Raw genomic sequence first — 19,231 nt, forward strand, 5'->3', positions numbered from 1 at the left:
AGCCTCAGCGCCTAGGACCTGCCAATCGTATGGTCGGCGGTTCAAATCCCCGCGGCGGGGTGCGCTCCTGTCGTTCGGTCCCAGCGCCTGCCAACCTAGCAGTTCGAAAGCACCCCCGGGTGCAAATAGATAAATAGGGACCGCTTTATAGCAGGAAGGTAAACAGCGTTCCGTGTGCTGCGCTGGCTCGCCAGATGCAGCTTGTCACGCTGGCCACGTGACCCGGAAGTGTCTGCGGACGGTGCTGGCTCCCAGCCTATAGAGTGAGATGAGCGCGCAACCCTAGAGTCTGGCAAGACTGGCCCGTACGGGCAGGGGTACCTTTACCTTTATAAAGAAATAAGAGCTTCACTGTGTCCTAGATTTCTACTAAGATACAGGTTGGCTGCTAGCGGGTCAATTTAAGCCAAGTGCTAAATGCTGGTCTCTGTCTAAAACCTTTTCAGTTGTGTGGTGAATGTGATATATTTAAAAGATCCTTGGAGAAAGTATGTTGGTGCTGTAAGCAGAGTTGCTCTAATTTAAACTATTGATACAACACAGAAAAAGGCACTTGAATCCTAAAGAACTTTTCATATTTATTTTACATAGAACTTTCTTTTTTTACATACAACTCATGCCAGCACACATGAGGCATATATGAAGAAACTTGCCAGGTTTTGTTTTGTGTTTTTTTTCCAGAGACACATGGCAATAAATAGGTTTCTTTAGACTTTGCTTCGGAACTGTACAAAATGTATAACTGCAGGGAGCTGTCCGTGGTGGGATAGAGCAAACTGGGAGGGAGGTGTAAGGAATGCATCAGCCTTGCTCTTGTCGTTTTTCTTGCTTGAAACTGTATTCAAAACCAAAAAGTGGACAGCTTCCTTTTTACCGAGTCCAAGTTGCTGAGTTTGTTCTTGGTCTTTTTCCTCCTCTAAGGAGTTCTGTGCTTGCATGTCTACACAGAGAAGCTATTGGATGGAATGCCTGATGAGCTCGTGACACCACCATGCACACAGTCTGTGTGTTCCGCTCTTCAGGTACAAAAGATACCTTCTTATTCCACATCACTAGCTAGAAGTCACCCATGTGCTTTAGGAAAGCATTGTGTTTACCAAGCAATGTGAATATGCTAATCCTGACCTCTGCTTTTGCATTATTTGCTTCCTTGTTGCGGTTAGGAGCAAATCCTGTTCGTTTTTTTTTCCTTCTGTTTTTAAAGACAACAACCAAACCCAAGTGAAATAGACAACATGCCAGTGGTGTGCTTTTTCTTTTTTAGCTTCAGCCATGGCCAAAGCCCTGCAGCAACAGGTCATAACATACAACATGTTCACACTAAACCGTGAATTAGTCCTCTGAGCACTGTTTCCGAGTCCTGAATTGCAGTGCTCTTAACAGGAAGATGGATTTCCTTCCCACAAATATACCAGCCTTAGCTGCGTTAGAGTGCAGGTGAAAGCTAAAGTCATAGAAGAGGAGTTCTGGTCAAAAACACTGAGACCTTATACAAGGCTGGAATATTGCAAAGACAGGTAAAATGTTATGCTAAGCTCTTCAGGAATTAAGGAGACATGGATGGCAAAGAACATGCAGTAATCAATTTGCATGATCCTCTCTACATCTGAACAATTTCAGGCAGATGTTCTTAAATCCTCCAGAAAATGTCAAACTTTATTAGACACTTCATGGCAAAGCGTTTATAACTTATGCTTAATCAAGTTAATAAAACTGGGATGCAAACTGATCGTCTAAATCAAAGTTTCAAGAGCAAACATTTCTCTCATTTGATGTCGTCAGATCGATAAATTGTCATACACATGCGATTGTTGCAGAAAAGTAGCTATGTTGATACCTTAGCAGTGGTGTTCTGGGTGTGGCATCAATGTACACAAATGCCCTTTTGCATCCAGTAGAGTTTATAAGTCCATTCTACCCCTCTGACTATTACACTTGAGCTTTGATTGAGTGGGGGCATATATATAATTTCTATTGAACTTTGAAGGAAAGATGTAATAGAGATAAAGAATCCAGCCAATGGGCAGAGCACCATCTGCATGCATGCAGATTTTTGTTAATTCAGCCTTGATGCACACAATTCCTTACTGACTTTGCTGGAGTTGGTAACCAGGAATTGAAAATGAAGTACACAGAAGCAAATCAGTATTAATGTTCATCATTCTCACAAACTTAATAGCCTGTCTATTCTTTTCTGCATCAAATTCCTCATTAAAGATTTGATAACACATTGTAAACCAAAATATAGTATACCTGTGCCATATGGAAGCTAAGAATTTTAAAGGGATCTTGGCTGGACAGCAGTAGGATGCAAAGTTTCTTCTGGGTTTTCTTTGTGGTCTCTCAGTTTGCTACTGTTTCTGTATCATTGCATCTTGAACAAAACATTTGTCAAATTATTTCTAGCACTGTCCTCACACTTGTAATTTTCACTTGTGGATAGTTCATGATGTATTTAAAGGTATCCTCCACAACATACTCCTAAGTTAAATTCTTGTCTCGTACAACATACAGGTTTTTCTGCTGTTCTTCCCAAGCTTATTTTTGCCTCAATGTATGTTTCGTTGTTTGTTTTTGTTCCCAAATGGGTAAAGGCAACCCATCATTGCGGATTTATTATTTGTTTTTGGGCTAAACGAATTGTGAAGACTGAAGAGGGTGCAAGGGCAGGTGCAATCCTTGACAGTGTAACACAGACTTCCTCAACCTCGGCCCTCCAGATGTTTTTAGCCTACAACTCCCATGATCCCTAGCTAGCAGGACCAGTGGCCAGGGATGATGGGAACTGTAGTCTCAAAACATCTGGAGGGCCGAGGTTGAGGAAGCCTGGCGTAAAGCATGAAATAGTGCCATATAGGCAATGAGAATGATGGGGGGAAATGGCATTATTGATTTCAGTCAGAGGCTTGCTTTTCACTTAAAGGGAACTATGGCACTTGAGCACATGTGTATCTCTCCCACTGAAACCACAAGGGCTTAAAGGTGCTTACGTTTTGGCATCAGCATGCCAGGTGTTACTCATTATTTATAAAAAAAGAGAGAGAAAATGCCCCAACGCCTACAACATTCACACATACGTGATCTAAACATTGCCGCATTTCCTTTTGTCATGGTTCTAACAAAGCCTGATGCATGAATCCCATGCCTTCTAGAGATTTCTCTTGTGTTCAGTGTAATCAGCTCCACATACATGAACATGTGCAAGCATATACCTGCATATTGACAGGCTTGAATAGGATGAATGTTTGCAGGGGAGGGTGAAAGTTAAAATGAAAACCCCCCTGCAAAAAACCCTTTTTGTGCCTATTTTAAGTTCTGCAGCCTGTGACTCCAATATGGATAAAACAGCTTGATTTCAGCAGAGTGTGGGGCTGATAGTGGAATAATTGCTTTCTCATTTGAAGTGAAACAGAAAAGCTATTCAGTAATGAAGCTGAATTAGTCTTGATATTATAAAGGGTCATGGTAACAAATGACATAGAAATAGTTTACAGTTACAGTATCTTAAAGGAAGATACTGAAAATGTCCATATGTTGTCAGAAACGTGACTGAGATTGTTTAGCTGTGGCACAGTGGACTTAGGCTTGGTTATTTGTACCTTCAGTCTGATCCTCATTGGGTTGCGTGGTCTTATTGTCTGTTTTTACGACTAATAAATGTATTGGGGGTAAATCAAATACTGACTCAAGGGAAATGTTTCTAAATTTTGATTGAAAATGAGACAGTGTCCTGGTCAGGAGAGATGTGGAGCTCATTCTACATGGGATCAGTAGTCATCTTTCACATGGTGTACAATGCTTGGCAAAACTGAACATGTTTTTTTTTTTAAAGCAAGACACACAAGCCCAAATTATTACCAGCTCCATAAAACAGAAAGCAGTCTTCGCTTTCCCCCACAAAATCTTGTAGGGGCAACATTTTCCACAGTGGAGGCAGAATTCCAATTAAATGCTTAAAGGGAAAAAAAGGAGCAGTCAATATTAATCTGGAGACTTTCAACAGATACATTGTGGGGTCTTTTTCATTAGATTGTTTTGATTATGGAATGGCAGCTATGGAAGTCAGCAGAAATCCCTTGCCTAATTCAGTTCTGTTTATATTTTTCGCAATAGCATGTTGAAATTAAAACTTTACATATGCATTTCCCCCCTTAACAGCTATAATCTCTCCAAGGGAGAAATGTACATACTTCCACACAGAAGCTGCTGTGTTCCTTTAGCATTTTACTGTGTCTTGTCCCATTCTTGTGTGATTTCAAAATAGGCCCACAAGAGCAAGTGAAAGCTTCTTTTTAGGCTTTGACTGTGTGATAGCTCAGTGAGTAGAGCATGAAACTCATAATCTCCAGAGTTGTGGGTTTGAGTCCCACGTTGGCCAAAAATAATCCTGCATTGCAGGGGGTTGGACTAGATCACACTTGTGGTCTCTTCCAACTCTACAATTCTATGGGTTGTAGTCATTCCTAATATTTCAGTGGGTCTACTCAGGGTATGACATAGTTGGCTACCGCCCTATTGGTTCAGGGACAGAATATTGAGAGTTTGCACGTGTAAGACTGGCAATCGTTGTGCTTGAGGTGTTAAAACTGATCTACCTGACTGCTCATTCACAAAAAAGTAATCACATATTGAACACCTATGCATGGGCCAGTTCTCAGCTTCTCGTTACACTCATGTGACCTTGCTCCTTTTACTCAGTGAATATAGCAAGTTATTGTCTGGAAATGCAAGGAAAGACATAGTTCTTCCCTGAGCTATGTCTGCAAACAGTAACCAATTTATAGAAGACACCGTTAAGAGAAGCTTTCTGTGATTCTCAAATAATTGAGAAGGGCTATAAGACTATAGTAGTTCTAAGGGCAATGCAGTACTGAGGTATGTGAGGCCGGCTTGGAATGTGTATGAGTCTCTAAGAAAGTTCAAATTGTTCACAGAACTGCTTCGGTGGAAAGTTAAAACAACTCTGATCTCAGATAGTCTATGAAACCCTCTTGACACATCTGGTTTCTGGCTAATGTCTTCCACCATATGATTGTCATGTTATTTTTCTTTCTCGGTCTTTTCATAGTCTTCCCACCCTAGAAAGCAGGGGGGGGGGATCCCATGCACTCCAGAGATGGTTGTTGGAGAGCTCCCATTCCTAGCCACTGGCTCTTCCGGCTGGGGCTGATAAACACCATAGGTGGAGGGCCACAGGTTTCCTCCCCCTGCTATGAAGCTTTCTTTGGCGGGTGAATTCTGAACAGCTTTAAATCTTCTAAAGGTTTGTCTCCTCGAAAACCGGTAGCAGCATAGCAATGGCAATAAAAACGTGTCATTTAGCATGGTGCCATATTATAACGTGTACTGAAATAATGAGACAGCATAGGACTTTGCACTAGATTATAGGCATTGTCAAATTCTTTGCAATCCAATTTCCTATAAACTAAGACTCCTTTTTTTCATTTCTGATCAGACGAAATATGCCTTGTGCTTGACTTGTATGCAGATTGCAGCCTTGGAGTAGTGGAATTAAAGGCCTACAGCGGACTTTTTGCCCACGCTGGACCCTTGCATGCTCACATAGTTGATGGGGACTACAAGCCCAGTAAAATTGTGCATTGCGGAGAGATATCTTGTTGTTGTTCTTTTCATGAAAGGGAAAGTGTCCCAAGGTAAAAGGTACTGCTCTTGCAGTGGTTATAACCAGTGATCCCAGCAAGTCAAGAAAATAACTGCTGTAATCGCCCCGTGACCCACCTGTGGTGTAGGTTTTTCTAGCCTATGCAAAATCAGTTTTTCCTCTCAGCTCCTCTGCAGCATGTTGTCCAATTGATCACAATGGTACCCCCTCTCCCCTAGCCAAAAACAGGACAGGCCTGTCTTGGTGGCTGGGAAGGGTTTGAAATGTAGGAGATAAAATTGTATCTGCCTTGTTTTGGGTACTGTGCCTTGCCAGTTGGTACAGAGGCTGGGAAAAGAGAGGAAAAGGCAGTAACATCCCCTGTGATGCTGCAAACTGCAAATGCTTAAAGGCTGCAGTGTAGGTAGGAAGTAAAACCACCTGTGGCTGCCCCACCATTTATCCTGCATAAGGCAAAGATATACCCAAACAGCCAAGTAAATGTGAAGCTGCAGGACTGGGGGAGGAAGGAAATACAGAAGCGGCGGGGAAGGGGGGGGGAATTGCAATCTCCCAATAACTTTCCATCCCTTCAGCAGTCAAGTCTGGATTTAGCAATATTGCATTTCCATTGGTTGGCTAGAGGTGAGCAAATGAGGACAGTGGCTGTGCCACATGTGAGCTGATGTGGAGCTGCCAAAGGCCAAAATGTTTAGTCATTTCAACATGTGCTAGTGTTGCACTCAACAGCAGAGCTCTATGGAAAGAGTCCATAAACTCTTATTTACTACAGCTGGCACCCCTAAAGTCATACAAATACTATACACACCAATGTGCTCTGTTCAGGAGCAGTGCCTCCTATGTCCCACTCTTTCAGACAGAAAGCAAATATATATCTTAATACCATGTTTTCTTTCAGCTCTACAGGAAACAAATAGTGGATTCCCATTCTAAAATAATGGAAATGTTCTCGGAATGGCACGCCTGTGATCCTTGAAGTCTGATTGCCGTCCCTCAGTGGGTGTTTGTTTGTTTTTTTTAGTATGCTTTCAGGCCCCAGAGAGCAAGTGGGGGTATGGCAAAATTGAAGGGACCGCAAAATTTTAAAAAGGAGGATGATCCATTTCATCAAGCCAAGAGGCAGGGCTTGTTGGAAAGTCTGGATAACCAACGCTGCTTCCAGTAGAAATATCAGAGGTTGGGCCTCCAGCCATAGCTCTGAGTGTCTGACTCACCCCCTGCCCTCCATGTGCCATTATTCCTAAATTATTGTCCATTGTGTAATCCAGGCCATTTAGCAACGGAGTGTGTGATGGAAGGGATGATATGGAAGCGGGAGACTGTGGGATTCCGTAAGGGCTTCCATCCCTCAAGTCCTGATACGATTGTCCAGTCCCATCCATTGAGAAAGTACCGTTCATTAGCTGTCCACTAGCCACCTCACCAGCATTGTTATAAATTCTGTTGTTGTGGCCAAGCTCCGAGAGGATTTGGTCTTCTGTAAACAAAGCAAGGAAAACAGCATTTTAAGTGCAGCAGTAATAATAAGGGTCACTGCATACATTTGCCATGAAAGGAAGAAAGAACACTGGTAATCTATCCAATTGCAGTCCTATCCAAGACAGCCAACCGTTCTTAAGTCCATTGATGCCCATGGATTTAAGCTAGCCTTGTATCTAACCACCTGTCTGGTAGCTGTAGGCGACAGAGAATTGTAAAAAAGTTACTAGCCTGGCAGGGGAGGGACTTTCCCTGGGACAGCATAGAAACCCACTGGCATGGCAGAACTGTCTCCTCTTCAGCACCTAGCAGACTAGTAAATGTTGCCACAGGCTAGTAACTTTTGTGACCTTATTTTTAGGGCTTATTCAAGCACACTTCTGCCGCATCATGGCTTAAGTATATTTTCCATCGCTGAAACAAGATCAACCCCATTCCAACTGGCTGTAGACCTACACTAACTGATTTCCCTTCCTCCTTCTTGTGGCAGTTATGAAGTTCTGCCAATCCAAAGACTGAGAAGCTTCATACATGCTCCACTTCTGGAAAAGACTAACCAAAGCAGTGCAGGTGATGAAAGACTGACATGTTTTAAATGCTCTGACAAACAGTAGTTCTGAAATTCTCAGAGATATTTACATTGCAAAATTCATCTGTGTCATTGAAAGGTTTATACAGTGGTACCTCGCAAGACGAATGCCTCGGAAGACAAAAAACTTGCAAGACGAAAGAGTTTTCCGTTTTCTGAGTTGCTTCGCAAGACAGTTTTCCCTATGGGCTTGCTTCGCAAGACGGAATGTCTTGCGCCGCCAATGCATTCCTATGGGAAATCGTCAATACACAGCGGTGTTTCGCAAGACGAAAAAACTCGTAGAACGAAAAAACTCGCAGAACGTATTAATTTCGTCTTGCGAGGCACCACTGTACTGGCATCAAAAGCCAAACTGTAACAAAAAAGCCCTACTGTACCTGTGTGGGAAATGGTTGTTGTTGTTTTTAAAAAAATACATTTACTATTTTGACTTATTTTTAAACCACCATTTCTTTCTCACATCTCATCATTATTTGACTACTTGGTTAATCTCTCCTCAACTTATTTCTGTCACTTGCTGATTCAGCACATATCTTTGTGTATTTAAGGGCATTAGTCAGCCAAACATAAAGTGCTTAAGTCCAGTTTATTTCAGTGGCAGAGTTAAGCCTAGGCTAAACACACACACCCCGCCATTGTCATCAGTGGGACTTAACAGGGGCTTCGTTTTTCAGCTGGTACTTGTTTTTAAGATTCTACTTTTTCATCAGCCACAACTGAACAGACCCATCTTGTGGCATCACTGTTTTAATGAGGGTGCACAGCACCACATAAAAAATGAACACAGAGCACCACACAAAACTTTCAGTGGTATCTATCGTTTCACAAGCAGACTTATGGGAAATGCACACTCCCAGATCTCTTCCAAAGGGTCCCCAACCCTCTGGAGGAGATTTGCAGGGAGGAAGGGGAAGGTGAAGTCCCATTAGTGCCAGCTGAAGGCCATTCCATCCACACGCAGAGACACCTTTCTACACATTTAAAAGGAAGGAAAAATTCCAAACCTTAAATCGGAGAAGGTTTAATTAAATTGGATCTGGCTTTAGTAAAGGCAATCAAGTTTGCACATCTGTGAATATCTCTTTACTCTGCCAGATTTTATACAGCAAAGTTCAATTTGTGTGTACCAAGAAATAAGTCCCGTTCAATTCATTGGGGTTTACTCCCAGGTAACAGTATAAGATTCCAGTCTTCAAATGCTACCGGGCAAGGTTCCAGATTCTCATGGCAATCCACAAAGCAACTTGGGTCCCTGATATCTTCAGGACTCTTATATCCTGGCTCAATCACTGAGATCATCTGGGAAAGCGCTGCTTGTTACGTTTAAGAGACCTAAGGCATTTAGTCAGTCTCATGCTGTGGAACACTTTTCCAGTAGAGATGAAACAGCGAGCCTCCTTGTTGACTTTCAAGCCCTTTTAATGCCAAACAGGCCTTTGCAGCTGCTACTTATTTATCATTAGGATTAGCCTGCCTCTTTAATTACTAACTGTATGGTTTGAATGGTGCTTTTATGAATTATTGTTGTATACCACCCTTGGATTTTATGATAATGGCAGTATGGAAACGCTTTTATAATAAGAGGGTAAAAATATGTGTTTCTTGGTGCGTTGGTCTGACTCTTCTTTTTTCCTCTTTTTATTATTGGCTACACTTGTTGTTGATGGTTATTTTTTATATTTAAAAAAATCATCTTTAGCCTTAAATAATGGGGATGAGATGTTTGAAGCAGGTAATTCAGGCTGCAATTCTCAACATACCCTCAGTTTAGCTCAGGGCCCTACAAGTGCAAAAGTAGGTTTCTAAATGGACTGTGCAGGCAGTTTCCTCACTGATCCAATAGTTTGGGGTTGAATGGGCAGAGCCATTTCAAGACTGCAGTTTTGCAGTGAAGCACTGTTTCAGTCCTCCACTATACTACCCAACTGCTGCTTGGCAGGATTTTAAACTGTGGACTGCAGCAACTCAATAACTTATTTTATTGTTTAAGTCCATTTCTAAACAGCTTAATTTTAGGGGGAGGACACTTAAGCAGCATACAAGAAAACTCAAACGTATAATAAATTTACAAGCTGTACAATAGAAATGCCTATGGAATTTAGCTTATGAGGAGGCTGTAAATTAGCTTTCCAAACAGTTGCCTTCTGAGCAAATGTTCATGCATTCTTAAGAGAGGGAAGCATGTTTTGTTCCCAGCCTGTTTTGGCTAATGATTTTGAATCCTGTTAAGAACACAGGTGTTTTTAAATTGAGAAGAATCCCTGTGAAAAGCCAATGAGAAGTGTTATCTCATGGGATTATCAGCACAGAAATGTTTGGGGTGGGAGAGTCACATGCCGCCCATTCAATCCTGAACAGGAGCACTCCACACGGCGCCATTTTGCAGGTCCCACTGCCACATGTAGGGCCTTCTCTGCCTTGCAACTCCCACTAATAATTCTCTCTAGGTAGAAGAAGAAGAAGAAGAAGAAGAAGAAGAAGAAGAAGAGTTTGGATTTGATATCCCGCCTTTCACTCCTCTTCAGGAGTCTCAAAGCGGCTAACATTCTCCTTTCCCTTCCTCCCCCACAACAAACACTCTGTGAGGTGAGTGGGGCTGAGAGACTTCAGAGAAGTGTGACTGGCCCAAGGTCACCCAGCTGCTGCATGTGGAGGAGCGGAGACGTGAACCCGGTTCACCAGATTAGGAGACTACCGCTCTTAACCACTACACCACACTGGCTCTTTACAGACTTTATATCTGTTTGATACTAAAAATCCAATGGTGATACCAGTGGCTCCAAGTTTACTCACCAAAATTGGAAATACCCAGCCATTCTCCAGTCAGTCAAAGACTATGCATATAGCAAACTGGTTGTTTTGGGTGGGGGGTGAGGGAATTGTCACAAAAACAAACAGCAAATTCAACTTCCATCGGAGAGCTTCATTATAACAAACAATTCAGAGGTTCAATTTGTCGTTTGAATTGGGCAGCTTGCACACAGTGAGGGCATGAAAGCAAAGGCTGGATTTGCTGCCCTCTCCGCTGCATGTAGAATGTTGCATTTGGACTGGGGCATATGCCTAGACAGGCATGCCTCCCACGCAACCCATTCCTTTGGGTGGCCAGTGTACAATGCTTCTGTATGGGAGATTCTACATCGAAGAGGGGAAATCTCAAGCCTCCTTCATGCCACTGCAAGTGTGGGGAACCTCAGGACTGGCGTCTGACTGCAGGACTCGCGTTGGCTCTGCTCTGTGCTTCCCTCCAGGCAATTTTGTCTGGGTATATTCTGCCCTTGAACTCGATAATGCCTCTTACGTAAATGGATGGAAGTGCTTATATGTAGAGAAGCCCTATGGCAGCCTTTCTCAACCTGTGGGTCTGCAGATGTTGTTGCACTACAACTCCCATCACCCATAGCTAGCAAGGCCAGAGCTCAGGGGTGATGGGAGTTGTAGTCCAACAACATCTGGGCACCCACAGGTTGAGAACCGCTGCCATATGGCTTGCTTTTTTTCTCTTTCCCTGCCCACCACCAGCATGCAGAAGCTTGCCCTCAGTCTGAAAAAAGTTCTCCATCCCTGAGCAAGGGCAACTTCAGGCACAAGCATATGAGCCTGTGGCTCAGTCTGCCTTGCAGAGCAAGTCTGCGTTGTCCTGTGGACGATAGCCCTAAGCCTTCCCCCAGTCTCTGCTCTCCCCCATGCCTACCTCTGAAGCTCAGCTCACTATCACTAACCCCACAGTCCTCTGCAGAGCTCTCCTTTTCATGTTTGCTGCCTCCTCGATTCCTCTTAACGCTCTTGTAGAACTGGCCCCAGCGGTGACGCCCAGCATCTTTCTTCAGACGTTTCTCTTTGGCTCTTCTGTTTTGAAACCAGACCTGGAGCCGTAGAAGATAAAGGAGGGAAAAGATAAGCATTGGTGGTGGCTTGAGAGTCCATCCAAGCAGAGAACTCTAGTGTGGTTCAGTGGACAGAGAGCAGCAATTTGATCTCCTGCATCTGAATTCAAGCCCTAATTCTGCCTTAGATACGTCAATTTATTTTGTTATTTGTAGCACTTCTACCCTAAAGGCAAAGAAAAAGCTCCCAGTGTTGCATGCTAACTACAGAAAGATGGACAGGACAAACAAAATGAAAATGGTGTAAGAGGGAGGAAGAAGCAAGCAAACTCAGACACAAGTTCTTAGTTCCATGGTCGTCTGGTGTGGTGACCAATAGGTGGAAAAGTTCAGAAGAGTTAGCTGATCTCTCCATTATGCTGCAGTCAGGTGCAATGGCTGCTGGAGGGAGAGAATCCTAGCTTCTTGCAGCATAGCTATAAGTGGCCATGCATCTGTTTTCTTCCCTCTGTTACAGCCTCGATTATGTGACTTTCTCAGCTTCAATTTCTGCATTCCAAAAATAATATCTGCATTGGGATAATATTTATTTCACAAGTTTATATACAGTTGTTTTTCTTTTGTAATAATACCTCCAGGTGGTTTGCAAAAAAAGAGTGAAAAGATAAAATAGTTCCCCAATGTAAATTATTGCCATTTTTAATGACATTGTAGCAACTCCCCCCCAAAAAAAATTCCCAAGGCAGATTCATATCTGGGGTTATTGTTTCTGTGTATTACTCTGTACTTTTGTGCTTTTGTGTTGTGATCCTTGAAGGGCATAAAAGAAATTCCATAGATAAATAACATTCCTGCCAAACCAGACGATCCACAGTGCAGTGTGGCACAAACAGGCAGCTCCTAGTTTACCTGAAGAGGAGCTCTGTGACAATACAAGCCTTACACACGCTCAGTTCATAAGGTTAGTATGAAAATCTTTCCCTTGGAGGATGAGTGAGAGTTAACATGGGAGCACACTCTAGGAAAGCCTTGGAGCTGCTTTTGACATCCCTAAAGATCTAAGAGGGTTTATTGTTGTGTCAAACCATCGGAGGATTCACTGGCCTTGCAATTAATGTCACACCCAAAGCTACCTCTGCAAATGTTTGAACTTAAATGTTTGAACTGCGCCTTCTCTGAATGTGACCAGGTGAAAAAGAGAAGTGTGTTAGTAAAAGGTACCGGACAGCTGATACTCCTTCTTCCTCAACAGATCTTTATAAAAGCCCTCAAATTCTATACATTCCTTTCATTCTGTTTCTGCACCTGAGGTCCATAGCAGCCTCCAGATATGCTTTACCAACCCCACAAAGTGCAGGATTGTGGGATTTTAACCCACAGGTAAAGGGACTTCCGCTGCCTCCTTCTTGCACACACAAAATTCTCCTGCATGAGCTCAGCTAATGCCACCTGGCAAGTAATTAATGGCAAGTAATTAATGCTGTAGATCAATCAATTACTTAGTTGAGGACAGCATCTGCATTGTGCCATTTGGCTCACCTGTACAACCCGCATGTCCAATCCGGTTTCGGAAGACAGCTGCTCCCGCACATGCCTCGCTGGTTTGGGGGAGTTTTTATAGGCATTTTTTAATGTTTCCAACTGTTTGGCTGTGATGGTGGTTCGAGGCCTCTTAGCTCCAGCTTCTGAATCGTCTGTAACAGAACAGTTTCCTTTTATTTTGGCACACAGAGCATGAAACGGAAGCTTAGGCAGAATATAGGTACCGTATTTTTCGCCCTATAAGACGCACCAGACCACAAGACGCACCTAGTTTTTGGAGGAGGAAAACAAGAAAAAAAATATTCTGAATCTCAGAAGCCAGAACAGCAAGCGGGATCGCTGTGCAATGAAAGCAGCAATCCCTCTTGCTGTTCTGGCTTTTGGGATAGTTGCGTAGCCTGCATTCGCTCCATAAGACGCACACACATTTCCCCTTACTTTTTAGGAGGGAAAAAGTGAGTCTTATAGAGCAAAAAATATGGTATATGTGTGCCGTGAGTTTTGAAAGTGGAAGCTGTCTCAGGAATGAGAACAAGGTAAAACCAGCCAGCACTGTCCTTTTAACAGTAGGTTGACGCTATTGAATGGCAATTTAGAGCTATTTGATTGCACAGCTTGCAGAAGCACACAAATAAGAGAACCCAGACCTTGTTTGTTATCATCTTTATCATGCTTTTGATTCTATAATTAAGTAACACTTCAACTGGAAATCATGGATCTCACTGTCACTTGGTTCTGCAAGCAGTAGCACGTGCAGTTTTCTGCAGTTAAAACAAATGTATAAACAGACTCTCAAATCTGATTTAGTCTCAGATAATTGCCTATGAATTTCAAGGAGAGCAGCAACAGACTCTATCATCAGATCAGCAATAAAAATGCTAGTGTGAGGATACTCTGGTTGAAGTTGCCAGGCTGAAATGGGTAAAAAGTGCCTGTTTTTATTTCTGAACTCTCGCAATATAGCAGCCATTCTAACAGTAGCTTTTTTCTTTTCTTGAAGGTCAGAGTGCATGTTCTGGAAGAAGCATAACTGCCAAAGCCAAAAATGCTCCACAGAAGTATCCTACGTACTCTGATAACAAAACGTATTGCTATAGAAACACAAGTCTCCCCTTCCTTCATATATAGACAGTTTAGCCATCCTGTTTGGTCCACGCCTTGGAATTCCTCCTCTCTTACTTTGCAGCCCCTTGGGCTGCAAAACTTTATGACACTGTAGCCATCGATAACGCTGAGTCAATAATAGAAATTGAGCAATATTCAATCTCTGATCTCTTAGCCCTGCCCCCCAAACCAATCCCCTTAGCACAAATAGGCATTGCATCACCCTAGCTAAATTGATTAGGTCAAAATAGAGTCCTTAATTAATGAGAAGTCAGGGCTTGTCAACATGAAATCCATTAAAGACCAGTTCAGTTTTAATTTCAGTCAGGCACTGTTTGGCAGTCTCTGTGGATTCATTAGTGTTTGGTGATCTATAGCCTCTTTCTGTCTCGCTTGCCTCAACCCACCCCCAATTCTGGGTTTTTCACCTACAGTAAATATTGGCATTTTAGACCTCGGGATGAAAAATGGGAGACTCTTTGGGTTAAGGGCCAGATTAAGCTGCTGTGTAAGATACAACTCTGTTGCCTCAAGCAGAGCTGAGCCCGGGGGGTTGCTATTGGCTCTTGATGTTCCTTCATGCAGAGCATCTTAAACAGAAAATAGATGGCATGCATCCCTCTGTTGCTCATCAATCCCCTGGGAATATAAGATTCTTTCTGGAGATACATTGGGGGGGGGGGGGGACACAACAAATATTTGGCCCAGTTCTGGGAGCTTGCGGGAGGAACTGAACAATTAGATGCTCAAGACCTGCCCTGCTCCGTGCTTCCATGTACCCTGGCACAGCCATTTTGCCAAAGCTGAGGATGTGCCAAGGATGATGTTATGCAAAGAGATTCAGGCTGGGGAGGCTAACAGCAAGAGAGAAAACAATGTGCTGGAAAAGAGGTGGAGATCCTAGGGTGGCAGGACAGAGCCAGGCCGTTGTTCATGCCTAGTGAAATGGGCAGGTTCTGGCAGCCTTTTCCCAGTTCCCTGCACCTGTGTTTTTTCAGGTAATGCTGTCCATTCCAGTAGGATGTGTGTTCGCTTGGTAATATGCCCATCTATTGTAACTCTTTGTGCGATAAGGAAAAAGAAGTTTTGTGCGCACAGAACTTCAGAAGGAGATTTGATGAGGTACATTAAATCTCGGGAATATGAAGAAGACATGGTTTCAGTAGGACAGCCCTTGAAATCCAAGGGAAGCAGGTACATCATTCAAATGGGAAAGCTACAAACTGCAAAGTTCGGCTTCCAGGCTTAGCTGCCACCTGGCCATGCCCTTGCTGTCTCTTAGCACTGTTCACCCAAGGCATTCCTCCTTTCCTGAGACATAGAAATCTCCCCAAGAAACAAGGCCAGGCTTTGTGTCTGGAGTCTGGAGTTTTGAGCTGGAACGCAGCAGCGCTTTGCTCCAGACCTTGCACAGCAGAAGGAGCCAGCCTGCAACGTTTGGGCAACAACATCAAGTGGCCCAAGGCAGCAGGAGGGGTGACACGATTGGAGAAGAGCAGGAGAGCCCAGCGGTCATGGCACGACTCTCCATTCCCCAGCTCAGGCAAGCCACCCCACGGTACAGGGATCTGCAGATGTACACCCTAGAGTGGTACTGGCATTTGGTTTCACTTCCATTCACGGCACACTTGCAAATGAGGCTGGCCAGAACTGATGTCCCGTATGTGTATCCATGCGCCAAGATTGGATCCCAGGTTCCCAGAGGGTTCAGTTGCTGCCTTGCAAACAAATTCCAATTGCCATTTCCCATAAACAGGTTTGCTACCTTTCCTGCTCACGTGTACCGTATTTTTCGCCCCATAGGGTGCACCGGCCCATAGGGCGCACCTAGTTTTTTGGGGGGGGGGAATAAAGAAAAATATTACCGTATTTTTCACCCTATAGGACGCACTTTTCCCCCTCTAAAAATGGAGGGGAAATGTGTGTGCGTTCTATGGGGCGAATGCAGGCTTTCGCTGAAGCCTGGAGAGCGAGAGGGGTCGGTGCGCACCGACCCCTCTCGCTCTCCAGGCTTCAGGAGAGCCCCAGTGCCAGCCCCACAAGGTTGGGGGACAGCGGGGAGGCAGAACGCCGCCATCCCGCTATCTCCCGATGTGGTTTGGAGGCTGACGGCGGGGAGACGCGTGCTTCTCGCCGCCAGCCCCGCAAGCTCCGGGGACAGCGGGGAGGCGCAGCGCGTCTTCCCACTGTCCCCGGACCTGGTCTGCAGGCGGGCGGTGGGGAGAAGAGCGCTTCTCCCCGCTGCCAGCCCTGCAAGCTCCAGGGGGGGAAATAATTTTTTTTTCATTTCCCCCCCAAAAAAACTTGGTGCGTCCTACGGGGCGAAAAATACGGTATTCCCCCCCCCCAGGCGCGGGGCTGGGGCAGGGGAAGCCCGAGCTTCCCCCGACCCCAGCCCCCAGAACAGGCTGCTATCCGCAAGCCTAGGGAGCCCGGCGGGAAGTCGCACCGGTCTCCCCAGGTTTGCGGCTATCTGCCCGAAGCCCGGGGCACGCTACTCAGCACGCCCCGGGCTTCGGGATGCAGACAGCTCTCCGCAAGCCTTGGGAGACCGGCGGAAACTCCCGTGGGCTCCCAAGGCTTGCGGATAGCTTCCTGAAGCCTGGAGAGTGAGAGGGGTTGGTGCGCACCGACCCCTCTCGCTCTCCAGGCTTCAGCGAAAGCCTGCATTCGCCCCATAGGACGCACACACATTTCCCCTTCATTTTTGGAGGGGGAAAGTGCGCCCTATACGGCGAACAATATGGTACTTAATGCTAACACTAGGTGGTGCCAGAGGAGAAAAGAGAAGCAAGTGCCCCCCCCCCAAAAATAAGGAGCTTGCCCCCCACTGCTGGACTCCTGTCGTTAACATAATTTTCTTTTATACTTTGCCAACCTAGAAATATCCTTCTTGCACCTGCCCCCTGCCCTGGCCACCACTGATGTTAACCTGAAAGAAAAAGAACCAATTTTTTCCCCTAATTCACACAAGTTCTCTTGTCTGTTTGTCCAGAAGCAACTGTATCTTGCCACAGAGGCATGTTTGCTGAATCCCTACCGTTCTGCTTGGCCGTCTCATAGTCTTCCTTGCACACCAGGCGTCCGTCTTCCATGAGGTAGAACTCATCACCTGTGGCCAGTTGGCGATTGCAGATGATGCAGGCAAAGCAGTGCAGGTGATAGACGAAGTCCTGGGCTTTCCTGACCACCTGCGTGGGTGGAATCCCCTGCTGGCACGCTGTACATTTTGTACCAAAACGCCTACAGAGGAGAACAAAAAAAAGACTACGCCTATAACCAGAGCAATATATATACTGTACTTGGTGCAGGAAAAAAAAGCACAGAAAGTAGCATTAGGCACAGATTTCAGCTGAACACAATTTTTTGCTCATACGACTCTTGAGCATAGCTGTCAACTGTCCCTTGTTTGGCGGGGAAGTCCCTTATCCCAGGACTGTGTCCCGCTGCTGTCCCTTATTGATGATGTCCCTTAAATTTCCCGGGTTTCAAAGGAAGCAGCTCCTCTCCCTCCCTCCCTGCCGGCCAGGGAGGAGGGAGGCTCCAACTGTGTTGCTTGGCTGTGTTGCTCACCCAACAAGGAGTCTAAGAACAACTGGGGGTGGAGCTTGCATGCCTTGTGCCGATCAAATCGGCCCCATTGCCTGGGGGAAACACTTTTGCTCAGCGCTTCCCAGCGGAGAGGTGATGGTAGTTTTCCTTGCTGCATCCCCTTTGCCGGGTTGCTGCGCTGTGGGAACCACTGTTTGAGGCTTCGTTTGGCTGCTGGCTGGGCTTTCTGCTTTTGGCTCGGAGGGGCTCAGAAGTTGAACATACCTGCGGTCAAAAATCCCTTATTTTGGCTGCTGATCCCTTATTTTCGAGGCTGCTGGTCCCTTTTTTCAAATCTGTAAGTTGACAGCTATGCTCTTGAGAACTAGCCTAGAGTGTATGGGTAATGCCTGCTGAAATCTCAGAAGCCAGAGCCATTCCTATATCCACTTTTGAGAAGTGGAAGGCAGGGTTTCAGAGCCCTGTATAGGTATTTGCCCATTTCAAGGACCAGCAAAACTAGAATAAATTAGGTAAAAAAGGCAATGCAGATTGGCACAATGCATGCAGCTTTTCTTGCTCGTACAGAGTATGGATTACCTAGGCACCACTTTTTATTTTAAGGGTGGGATGTACACAGCTCTGCCTGCGACAGAAAACCAGGATGGAGTGAGTCACTGTTCTGAGCAAGGGAGGCCAAGAGATCCTCTGAAGAAGAGAAGTACTCAAAATGAAGAGAAAGGGATGTGGACGAAGGGGCAGAGTTGAAAGCAGCAATCGACCCAATTATGCATGACATTTCACACAGCAGGGCTTAATCTTCTTCACTGGAGAGAGACTGGCCTAATGGATCGCAGGAAGGGTTGGTCTTAATGGTCCTTTTAACTAAAGCCTGTGTGGGCCGTGCAGTTGCCCCCACGAGGACAGTACATATTTCATCCACATTAAGTCTAAATTAATTACGGCTAAATAAATAAATTATAGCTGGGATGATGAATACAGAATTAATTTAGAATGATGGGGTCTCGCATGCGCCAATAATACGGAGCACAGCACACCTGCTGCGTAGGGGAAAGGGAGGTGAGATATTGTCCCCCTGCATGTGAGTGGGGCCCTAATGGTCTATAAGGCAGTGTTAAAAGCTGTGCTATGAATCAGTGCCCAAGACAGATAACAGTCTCGGGAGGGAGTGCAGCCACAGCATGCCAGCATGACAATGTGAACATAATCGGCAGAGTCCCAATCCTGTGCAGTAGATGTTTATGCCCTTGGAATTCAAGGATGCCATCTGTGAATTGTGGGGTCTCTTCTTTGCTCCACAAAGTTGCAAGAAAGTTGAGGGTGCACAAACTGCTCTAGCAAGTAACAGCAACACATTTGGTGCATTGCAAAGTTTACCACCAGCAGATTTGTATTCCAACCGGCAATCAGGGGTGTCTTACCCATAGAGGCTAGGGGTGCAGGGCGCCAAGTTCTGGAGGGTGCCAGGGAAGAGGCAGAGGCTGGACACAGCGCCTCCCATCAGCTCGCCAC

General features: G+C 45.0%; 1 protein-coding gene across 1 annotated transcript in view; it reads right to left on the reverse strand.

The window, feature by feature from the left end:
- Positions 1–5,455: 5,455 nt before the first annotated feature.
- The window catches only part of LHX4 (LIM homeobox 4), a gene marked incomplete at its 5' end in the record, with an annotated part of 82,414 nt that continues 68,638 nt past the window's right edge, over positions 5,456–19,231 (reverse strand). Inside the window, 4 exons of the mRNA XM_083446363.1 lie at positions 5,456–7,100; positions 11,389–11,560; positions 13,061–13,215; positions 17,208–17,410. Coding sequence (XP_083302489.1) covers positions 6,706–7,100; positions 11,389–11,560; positions 13,061–13,215; positions 17,208–17,410 — 925 coding nt within the window. The 3' untranslated portion in view covers positions 5,456–6,705. The remainder of the gene's footprint in view (positions 7,101–11,388; positions 11,561–13,060; positions 13,216–17,207; positions 17,411–19,231) is intronic.

The sequence above is a fragment of the Podarcis tiliguerta genome (assembly GCF_965153285.1).
Source record: "Podarcis tiliguerta genome assembly, chromosome: 6".
Lineage (NCBI taxonomy): Eukaryota > Metazoa > Chordata > Lepidosauria > Squamata > Lacertidae > Podarcis > Podarcis tiliguerta.